The 11,573-nt window shown below is 37.1% G+C and overlaps 1 protein-coding gene across 2 annotated transcripts in view; it reads right to left on the bottom strand.

The window, feature by feature from the left end:
* Positions 1–801: 801 nt before the first annotated feature.
* Positions 802–11,573, bottom strand: part of trim24 (tripartite motif containing 24) — a 25,142-nt gene continuing 14,370 nt past the window's right edge. For both annotated transcript variants that reach the window (XM_020930189.2, XM_055153718.1), the window contains exons 11-19: positions 11,087–11,149; positions 10,383–10,506; positions 10,237–10,294; positions 9,680–9,800; positions 8,769–9,055; positions 7,073–7,184; positions 6,099–6,173; positions 5,076–5,237; positions 802–3,892 (exon numbers count right to left, since the gene is read on the bottom strand). In XM_020930189.2, the coding sequence (XP_020785848.2) occupies positions 3,287–3,892; positions 5,076–5,237; positions 6,099–6,173; positions 7,073–7,184; positions 8,769–9,055; positions 9,680–9,800; positions 10,237–10,294; positions 10,383–10,506; positions 11,087–11,149 (1,608 nt within the window). In that variant the 3' untranslated portion in view covers positions 802–3,286. The remainder of the gene's footprint in view (positions 3,893–5,075; positions 5,238–6,098; positions 6,174–7,072; positions 7,185–8,768; positions 9,056–9,679; positions 9,801–10,236; positions 10,295–10,382; positions 10,507–11,086; positions 11,150–11,573) is intronic.

The raw sequence follows: 11,573 nt of genomic DNA, 5'->3' as shown, positions 1-11,573 counted from the left end.
AGTTAGCTGTCAAATTAACAGCTAACTTTTCCGTTTTGATCAGTACAGATTTGCAGTTCCACACCTGAAATCATCCAAATAAATCTAGTGAGTAGGGGTGTAATGATATCCAAGTCTCACGATACGATATTGTCATGGTATGAACCTCACGGTACAATATTTATTGCGATATCGTGGGAAAGCTCATGATATGGGGAGGAGGCTCACGATTAGGGATGTAACAATATTCAAATCTCTGAATATTTTCACGATATACATCTCACGGTACAATATTTATTGTGATATTTTGTGAAGGCTAACAAAAAACTGTTAATATGCGACTTTTTCCTCTTAAAATGCCTTGACAAGACTAGAACTAAGACTTAAAAGTGCTTAGAACTGTTATTTCTTCTTGTAGTCTACACTGAAATGGAGCAAAGGATCATGGTCTATGTAGTTCCCTGTGTCTTTTTTTAGCTATTGCTGCACAATAACTCTTAATTTGAGCAAAGAGACTTGTAATTCAATATATTGTGATGGTCCATGATATTATTGTGAAAACTTTGACGATACAATATCACGATGGAGTTTAAAAACACAATGGAGCACTCCCTGTATTTACCACATGACATTACAAAGTGGAACAGAGTGTTTTCAGTTTTAGAGAAGAACTCAAGTAAATGTGCAGGATTTGTGCGTTAAACGTGTGAATAAAACAAAACAAAACTCCAGGTCTGATTGTGACAAGGAAACAACATTATAACAAAAAAAAAAAAAAGGTTCATATGGGCTCAAAGAAGAAATTAGACCACAAGACAAAAGCACAAGGAAAAACAAATCAGGGTATAATTCATATTTTCAAACAAGCTGAATAATAATAAAAATTACATAAAAAATAAAAACATAGCAAAGACAAATCTGCATGCAATTGTCATCCTATATCTCATCTGGAGCTTTAGTGCAACAGTCAAGCCTCTATGTACAAGTGAGACGCAAATACGAAAATGTACAATATTTTATGCAACACGACACTTCACCAAACAGTATGTCCTAGTTACATACATAAAATTATATCATACAAAGAGGGTTTCGACTCATTATGTACAAAACAGTTCCTATTTCAAACATTGTACAAAAACTCAAAGGTCCCATTGCAGCATTTTAAGTGGAAGACTCAACTAATTCAAACGTCACAAACTTTAAAGATACACTGTGTAACTTTTCTGGTGAAGGTTCTGCCACCTGCTTCATTCCAATCCACGGACATGTTATGGCTTTGTCTGGAATGTTCCGCAGTGTGACATTAAACCTATCTATCTCCATGGAGACGAGCAGAAAACACCTCAACACTAACGAAGAGTTTCGATCTGTGAAGAAGAGAGCACTTACAGAAAAATATTTAATAAAAACATCTGCAATTGAATGAAAAGAATGTTTCACAGTGTGACATTAAACCTATCTATCTCCACAGAGACAAGAAGATAACACCTGAAGACTGAGTTACAGTTACAGTCTGTGGAGAGGAGAGCACTTACAGTAAGGTACGTACTAAAAACACCTGTAATGAAATTAATCTTCCAAATGGTGATATTAGACTTATCTCCATGGAAATGAGCAGAACTCAAGACCAAGTTACAGTTCAAATCTGTGGAGAAGAGACACCACTGATATATAGAGGTATTTACTAAAAGCATCTGTAATTCAATGAATGCAAGATAGAAAGTTAATGCTTTACTGTGGAATATTCTAGGCCAGCGGTTTTCAATAGGTGAGGCCCACCTCCCCTAGAGGGCGCCAAAGAGCCAGTGGGGAGAGCAACACATGGGGACAAAACGTGGACTAAACCAGAATTGCACCAGGACTGAGTGTCGAGGTGGGACCGGAGGTGTGCCTGTGTAGACGTCGGGTGACCGCAGCAGAAAGGACCGGCACAGAGCTCCCACGGGGCTAACTGAAGCCATTACCCGATCGCATTTTGCCGGACACCGTGCTCCACGGGCTCGGGGGTCTCTCTCTCTCTCTCTCTCTCTATTAAGTTCAAAATTAGTCCTGGTTTAGTTCTAGTTTAGACCCGGTTTAGTCCTGGTTTATACCTGGATTAGTCCTGGTTTGGATCTGGTTTGGACCTGGTTTAGTCCTGATTTAGTCCTGGTTTAGTCCTGGTTTAGTCCTGGTTTGGACCTGGTTTAGTCCTGATTTAGTCCTGGTTTGGACCTGGTTTAGTCCTGGTTTGGACTTGGTTTAGCCCTGGTGTAGCCATGGTTTGGACCTAGTTTAGTCCTGGTTTGGATGTGGTTTGGACCTGGTTTAGTCCTGGTTTAGTCCTGGCTTGGACCTGGTTTGGACCTGGTTTAGTCCTGGTTTGGACTTGGTTTGGATGTGGTTTGGACCTGGTTTAGTCCTGGTTTAGTCCTGGCTTGGACCTGGTTTGGACCTGGTTTGGACCTGGTTTTTTCCTGGTTTAGTCCTGGTTTAGTCCTGGTTTAGTCCTGGTTTGAACCTGGTTTGAAACTGGTTTGGACCTGGTTTGGACCTGGTTTAGACCTGGTTTAGACCTGGTTTAGACCTGGTTTAAACCTGGTTTATTCCTGTGACCTCCTGATGTTCAGTGATGTTAAAAGTCGTCTCAATAAGGCCTGCATGACATTGAAAATGATTTGCTGTTACAAAAATGGTTTATGAAAGCACTTTAAAAATATACATATGTGAAAATACAATATTAAAACGTATATCAGCTGTTACTGAAACTCATAATTGCCAGAAACACAAAAGATGAATTTACTTCAAAGTCCTGTGTGGGGGAGGGCAGGCGGATGGGAATTTGGGCAAAGGGGGGGGGGGGGGGGGGGGGGCTCAGGTTTCTTTACTCTAATGGGAGGCTCACATCCACCCAATCTGAAAACCCCTGCTTTTGGCAAAACAGCAAATATTGGAGATGAGCAGGTGGCAGAAGATTCATCAGAAAAGTTACACAGTGCTGGAGCATCCGCCATCTGCTTGTCTCCATGGTGATATTATTGCTATGCCTGGGATGTTCCGCAGTGGCATTAAACAAATATAACTTGTATTTGTACTTGTATTGTATAAACTACCACAAAAAAAAACATTATTTCTGCGATAGGTCCCACTTCTACACAGATCTGACCTGTAACTTGGCCTGGTGACGTGGGCTGCTCGTCTCCATGGTGATAGTTAAATTAAATTAACATACTATAGAGAAAAACAATAACATGTACATGGACTCAAGCAGGTGGCATAACCTCTACTAGAAAAGTTACACAGTGCACCTTTTAATGACAAATTCTAACTAACTTTTCTTCTCCTCCTCTTCTTCTTTTTCTTCTTCTTGTTCTTCTTTTGGTGCATCCATGTCACTGGACTCAATTGTTTCAGATTTAACAGTATTTTCTAAAGGAGGTGGTGTTGCTTTTTCCTCTGGTTGTGCAATTTCAAGTGATTTGTCAATTTCTTCGTTTTTCACCTCTGGAGAGCATTCCGCGTCTTTCATTTCAGTTTCTGGTTCAGCCTCTTTCGTCGTGGATTCCTCATTTGAAAGTGCAATGTCTTTTTCCAGCACATTTTCGATTGGTGAACTTGACTTCTCCTCTGTCTTGTCATCTACAGCTGCTTGTTCTTCTTTCTCAGTTGCCACAGCCTCTTCAGGTACCTCGTTTTCCGTAGGATTGTCTAGTTTTTCATCACTGACGCTAGGTGGGCTTTTGTCTGTGATGTCTGCGTCTGTCTCTTCTTTTTGTGGAATTTCTGTTTCTTCCTCTTCTATCTCGTCCTCTAAAGGCGGGATCATGCCTTCCTCTCTCCCACCTGGGAACACTTTGTCTGGATACACAAGCTTCAGCTGTTCCTCAAAGTACTCCTCCAGGTAGAGCCCAGCACTGCCCACCTCTGACGTAGCCTGTTGAAATGAAAATTACACAAATGTTTAGTAAATATTTTCTTAAGTGTTCAGTCATCTTTAACATTAAATATATGTTATGCTAAGGGAAGGTATGGACTTAATATTGGTGCTAATATCGGTATCAGTGATGTCTAGGGATTTAATAATAACTGAAATATTGTGACATTGTATCGTCAAAGTTCTCACAATAATATCGTGGACCATCACAATATATCGACTTGCAAGTCAAATTAAAAGTTATGGTGCAGCAATAGCTAAAAAAAAAAGACAGAGGGAACTACATAGCCCATGATCCTTTGCTCCATTTCAGTGCAAATTAAAACAAGAAATAACAGTTGTGAGCACTTTTGAGTCTTAGTTCTTTGGGTTAAGTCTTGTCTCTACAAAATATCGCAATAAATATCGTACCGTGAGGTTCATACCGTGACGATATCGTATCGTGAGAGTTGGATATTGTTACACCCCTCATGATGTCAGAAAATTTTTCCATATATCCATATCGAAAAATTGCATTTTTTTATTTATGTAAGTATTTTCTATCACTATTTTCCCTGATAAATAGACTTTTGTATTATACATTACTATTAAAAAATAACTAAACTTTAAATACTAATGCAAAAAAGCCTCAAAATATAAAGTATTGTTCTATCTGTTATTCATTTAACTATAAAATCTAGCGATGGGATGAGACACAATTTCTATAAGACGAGGCATGACATGAGATTCGGTTCACGAGAACGAGACAAGATTGGATTTTGTTATATTTTTAATAAATGAATTGTGCCATTCAATTCACAGTTTTGGGTTTATTTCATGTTATAGTTTTGCAGTCATTGTAGCACTGCTTTTTGGAATTACAGCTTCTCAAGAGGACTTACTCTGCAAAGTTAAACCCCTTTAATAAACCCTTTTTATCCAAGGAAAATGTAAAAAATATGAGGAAAAACAATCTCACAAGATAATTTTTCACATGTGAGCACAGTCTTGTGGTAATTTTGTCTTATGGCACAAGATCATGTCCTATTCCTAATTTAAAAAATTAAAAGTAATTGTCATGACATTCCTATACCTAGGTGATGGAATTCACACAGACACAGACAGACACACATAAAACAGAACAGAACTTTGACTGATAGTGGTAAGCATGTTCACAACACACAGATTTTAAATGAAATTGTACCTTGTAGTATTTTGCACAGTTGATGAATATGAGCCTCACGTCTGACACGAAACCCTCAGGACAGGTGTAACACTCGCTGTCACTGGACTTGGCCTCCAGCCTCTTCTTCACAATCGACAAATCCATCGGTGTTGTGATGAGTTCCTTGTATTTTTTACTTTCCTAAAAACAACAACAAAAAACCAACAGGCTTTAGTACTAGAATATTCATTAGAGATGGGACAAGACACAATTCCCAAAAGATGAGACGCAAGACAGGGTCCATGAGATTGAGACAGATTTTGACATTGATCAATTTTGCTGTTTACTGAGTTATTTTATTATATTTTTACTATCATTGTAGCATTGCTTTTTTTTCCTCAAAAAAAAAAATCTCAAAAGGGTAACTCATCAGCATTTATTTTCTCCAATCCAAATGTAAACACATGGGGAAAAAATCTCACAAGATAATTTTCCTCATGCGATCTTGTGAGCTCTTGTCCCATCTTGAATCACCGTTACAAATGTACACTACTGGTCAAAAATTTTAGAACACCCTAATTTTTCCAGTTATTTATTGCAATTCAAGTCGTACAAATCCAGTGAAGAGCTTGAAATGGTACAAAGGTAAGTACTGAACAGCCAGAGGTTAAAAAAAGATAAAAGATAACAAAACTCAAAGCTCAAAGATAGTGTCCAACACAGTCTCCAGACTTAAACCCCATCGTGCTGGTTTTGGGATGAACTGGACAGAAGAGTGAAAGACAAGGAACCTACAAGTGCCACACATTTATGGGAACTTCTGCAACAGACTTGGGAAGAACTTTCTGAAGAATATTTGCTTTCTATTGTAAAAAGAACTAGCCACAAGTGTGTTCAGCTGTTACATCAAAGGTGGACACTTTCATGAATCAAAAGTTTAAAATATGTTTTGGTCAACAGTAAATAGTAAAAAACTGGAAAAGGTGTGTTTTCGTTTTTTTTTGTTTTTTTTTTTACTTTTCACCGGTAATATATGTACACTTCAAATACTCCGATAGTTACCGCTGGGGAGGCAGGTTGCTGGAAGTCCGTGCTTATGTCATTGCAGAACATTCGCAGTAGTAGCCGCTCACATTTCTGAAAAACAAAGATTTAAGTATTCAATATAAACATTCACAGAGCAGGGCTGCAGCAAATAAATGATCATACCAGAGATGAATCAAATTATGAATGGATGCAGTTAGCTCACAAAGGCTGCAATATTTTAAAGTACTATAATTTCCTCCACAAACAACAAAATATCCTGTCTTCTTCTGCATAAAAACTGCTAATCCTGTAGTTCAAATCTGTACAAACATGTTCTGAAATGTGATGCTTGTATTAGTTTTACAGTTCAAATTTCAGTCTTTTTATCAATTTTTCTGAATGAATTTAAAGTGTGCACTCTGAACAGGATGCTCACAATTAGATAATCTTCCAAACCATGATGCTGATGTTTGATGTTTCAGTCCAAGGTCAAAAAATGTGAGATGACAGAGTGAATGTCCTTTTGTGTTAATTAATAAGTCCTTAATATTGTCACATAAATAAGTTTCTACAGATTCATTAAATTTGAACCATTAAAGTTTTTTGTGCGAAAAGGGGAGCAGATATTACAAGTCTATACTTTCTACTCCTTTTCATTCCCATCGATATATGTAATATTATTATTTTTTCCGTGCATTGTGTAACTTTTCTGGTGGAGGTCTATCAAATGCTTTTCTGGAAATGTTATTGTTTTGTCTGGAATGTTTCACAGTATGGCATTAAACCTTTCTATCATCATGGAGACCAAACCAGACCATGTTAAATGTCTGATCAATCGGAATACCTGTTTTTGAGTTATAAAACCACCTGTAATTGAATAAATGTAAGGTTGATCTGTTTAATGTCCTTCAAAACAAGCAAGTGATGAACCCTCCACCAAAAAGTTGCATAGTGCATCTTTAAAAGAATTAAAAAAAAAAAAAAAAATGAAATTCAGTCATAGATCATACCCTCCTGTCAACAATGGGGAATTTCTCAGTCCCGGGATCGTCTTTCCGGTCAGAGACGTACTCCATTTCAGGAGCCTCCAAATTTCGGCAGAGAGAGCAGTACCACTCACCACTGTAGAGAGAAATACAAAATAAAGTACATTTTACCTTATATCAGGCATTTGTGTACGTTCATATTCATATAATCATCTTAAAATGCTCATTATATTCACTGATGTCACATTGTTGTAGTTAATCTTGTATTGAACGTTAAGAAGTTAGTGCCTCCTTGTGGTCAAATCTTTTAACAACAGTTAGATTAGAGCAAGAAATTTGGTAATAGTCTAATATTTCTTCATGACCAATTCAACTTTAAAAGCTTTACGACTGTATAGAAAATCATAACATTATACATTATTTGATAGTAAATATATACATACATTAAAAATGGTGTGCAATCCAGCCCACTCTTTTACATGTAAATAGATTTAGTCTTACATTACCGGTTTCTATAATAATATATTTTTTTCTTTTTCATCTTGTGGGAGTACTTTAATTTTTATATAGAATCATTATTTTAAAAAAGAATAAATTTGATCAAACTTCCCAATTTACATAATTTGCACATAAAGCAAATTAGCAATTTTCACAGAGACAAATATTAAAAAAAAACAGAAACACCAGTACATACATGGCACTGCAAATAGGCTGGTTTCATGAGACAAAACTTTCTAGAAACCCTTTAGTTTAACACTGAGCTAAGGACAGGTCAGACTTTGCTATTCAAGTGTCAGATTGCAGATTTGTTGACCTGCTTTATGGTTAATATTTCTGTAATATCTATAAATTGGCACAAAGTTCAACGTATTCACTGTTAGAAAAAATAAATAAAAGTTATATGTTTCCAACCCAAATAGCCTCAGATAGTCGTGTCTGGGGACTGCAGTTAAAAACTAGCTGTACAGCCAATAGTGGCATATTTATCTAAGTGAATGTGCATTTTTCCCAATCAAATAACTAATAAAAAAATAAATATTTTTCAACTCTTGAGGTGTTACTGTTATCAGTCGAAAGGACTTTGAGTCATAAGACTAAGACAGGATGTTTATGGTTCCATGAGATAAACATAGCAGGTTTGTGAACACAGTTCCTAACGAATAAAGCTAAAGTTAAATGTTTGATTTCAGCTCAACATATTGATTTTGGTTAAATTACTCCCAATGAGGCCAGCAACAACAGGTAATCACTGTATTTAATTCAAGGTTCTATATTAAGGAAAACTGATTAATGTAAGGCATGTTAGAGTAGTTGTTACCTCAAAAACATATCTGGAGTTGTGTTTAGTTTCATTCACACATTCACACATACTACATTATTGGTCTGTCTACAAAGCTCAAAATGGTCTGTTCCACCTTGTGTTAACAGCAACCTTTTACCTTTTGTTCAGTAGACATTGGAAATTCCAGGTCTGAAATCATCCAAATTATTGTAGTGAAGGTGCATGGGGATTAAAAACACAGTGGAGCACTTCCTTTAAAAGTCTAAATTTGCAGGCTTTGTGTGTTAAACATGTGTGAATGAAACAAAACACAACTCCAAGTTTGTTTGTGATAAGGAAACAACATTAGATGATAACATAGATCAGAAGATAGCGTAATATGGGCCCTTTTAACCTTACAGGGACATTGGTGGTACTAATGGGAGACCTCCTTGTTACCTTGGCGACTCGTTAAGCGTTGGGATGTGGCAGTTGAGGTGAAACACTTTGGGGCATTTGTCGCAACAGAGCAGTTCCCCTCCGTTCTGACAGACGGCGCACCAGTCCTCGTTGGGGTCGTCCTCTGGCTCGGCCCCCTTCTCGGTTTGGGGCGTGGCCTTCTCAGAGGGTTTGCTGGACACTGGGATAGTCACCTTCACCGAGGGACAGGTCTTCTGCGGAGGGCGAGGTTTGGACTTCGCTGGCGTGCTGCTGTCAGGAAGACTGGAGCCTACACTGGACTGAACCTACAGAACAATGAGAAGATATGAAGTCAATAACAGTGCATGCCAAATATTTTCTAGGAGAATGTTTAAAAAGATGCATTATGTAATTTTTCTGGTGAAAGCTCTGTCACCTTCTAGACTCCATAAAGATGTTAGTTTTTGCCTGGAATGTTCCACAGTATAACTTAACTTACCATTTTCACAATTCTCCCCTTTTGCTACTTACATAGGAGAGTTATTTCATTTTTTTTTCTTTGCTACATCATCCCATATTTATTACTTCATATATTTGATGTCTTCTGTATGCATATAAAATGTTGCAAATAGTAAAAAAACTAAAATATGGTGTGTCCAAAACTTTTCACTGGTAGTGTAAAACCACAAATTTACCATATTAATCTTGCCAGTCTGTCATTTGTTTTATAAAAAATGTTCATGCAAAAACTTCATACAATCCACTTTTCATCTCTCTGCTTATCAAGACAAAGTGGATGCGAACACAGGCTTTGGGGTATTTAAAACTGTAATGCGTGTATAAAAAAGTGAAATATTGAGAAAGGTATTTGTGGAAAAGATAAAGCTTTATATAAAGTTGCAGCATATACTGAGTAATTGAAATGACAATTCTAGAAAAATGAATCTTACAAAGCTGACTTCATCCTCGTCTTCTGGCTCGTCCTTGATGACGATGATTGGTCCAGGGGATAATCTCCTTCGACGTTTTGCAGCAGGAGAAGTCTCAGACGGAGGCTTCCACGATACTGTTCTGTGGTGACAAGTAGGAATATGTTTAAAACTGTGGCAGAAGATGTTAAAATAACAACAAATATTATAATTGTTTCAATTTGTAGGGAAATCCATCTCCATTTTATGAATGAGCCAAAACAGACTAATCCTAACAGCGCGCAGATGTGGGTCACTAACATCAGAGCAGTCAAAGCTGTCCTGTGCTAAACTCCTTCCTTTTCTCTTCTCAGTGACTCAAGTGACTCAGTGATACAAGAAAGAAGAGCACATCACCTGTAAAACACTGCTCCCTGTGACTGCAGTGAACAGCCTTTCTTACATTTTCAGTGTAAGAAAGTGGTGGAAATAAAATTTCTTCCAAACAAATCAATTTAAACTTAAAATTCAATGAATCTATTTTTTTCCCAGCCCTACTTGGTGCTATACTAGAAATAAAAATAAAGCATGTTTCTTACCCTGTTTGCCGGTCTGTTGTAGAGGGCTTGATCAGTGAGGAACTCTGCATTGCCTGAACTACAGAGAAATGAACATGTTTTAATAAGACAAACATCTCTCATTATTAATATGTGTTTATAGATGGGGTAACAGATTTAATAGGTACCTGTGTTGAGGGTGGTTGTATTCAAGGCCTGGGCTGTTAAGACGCTGGGTTTGGGGACTGATATGGTTACAGAAGGAAGGGAAGCACCTGGCTCACTCCTTCTCAGAAAGTCTGGTTGCCCTCGCTAGAAAACCCGCATAAAGTTACAGTGTAAACAAATTAAATCTTACAAGAAAAACTAATTCTTCATTAGGCACTTGCTCAGCTCTTGGTACTGTTCTGTGTTACAAGTGGATCTGTTGATGCACCAACTTGTATCTGAATCTGACCTTGGCATTTCTCTGTATAAAAGTCAAATTTCGAAGAAGCCCTGAATGATCTCTGTACCATTCTATGTTCCCCCCTTTTGCAAAACATTAAAATCCACCACAAAGGTAACGCTTTGACTCAGATCTTCATTTGTATGTAGAAATATTAATCAAATGGTTAATCCTCCTACATTATACATATTTTTAATTAATTTGTTCTATTTTTTAAGGATAGTGGGGATAATAACTAACTAATATTACTGCCATCATTATGTATATTATTGTGTGTGACTTTCTGCATATGGTTTTTGAGATGTTTTTGTATGCTTTCTCTTAAAGCTTAAAACATAAAGTATAAACAAAAGATCTTCATTTCATTCAGTGGTTAAACAACATTTTTCCACATCAACGTTTGAACTCAAAACTTGTAAAGATGACCAGTAAACGTTGGCGTACCTGCTGTAGCGAAGCCTGTGTAACTGTTCCAGGCTGGAGTGGCTGTGTGTACCGGGGAACGCTCTGAAAACAGAACAATAGTTTGGTATTTGCAGGTATTTGCATAAGAGCTCTCAAGGACTGCATGTGAATAAAGTCCAAACATCCAATATGATTCAAGATTCAAGAACACACAAATTCATTCATTACCCCCGTGAGGTGGAAGTAAAATATAAAATATGTAAAAGTAAGTGTGTGTAAGTAAAAGGCTAAAAGAAGTTGAAGATCTATAGGTCTGAGTACCATTAGATTTTTTTCAATAGCAGTACTTTAATGATATCTGCTTTTCGATGTCTGAACGGTTCTTTTTTCTTTTTGGAATTAACACAGGATAGATAATGACTAAAAAGCAAATTACACATATTTAGATGAGTAAATATTCTGGACAGGATAGCAAAAGAAAAAGCTTTTTATGTCAACTGGACAAATGTTTTTGCCCCTCATCCAA

Source organism: Boleophthalmus pectinirostris, unplaced genomic scaffold (assembly GCF_026225935.1).
Source record: "Boleophthalmus pectinirostris isolate CB_2022bp ecotype Guang Dong unplaced genomic scaffold, ASM2622593v1 HiC_scaffold_18, whole genome shotgun sequence".
Taxonomy (NCBI): Eukaryota; Metazoa; Chordata; class Actinopteri; order Gobiiformes; family Gobiidae; genus Boleophthalmus; species Boleophthalmus pectinirostris.
This window is presented reverse-complemented; position numbering and strand designations above follow the sequence as displayed.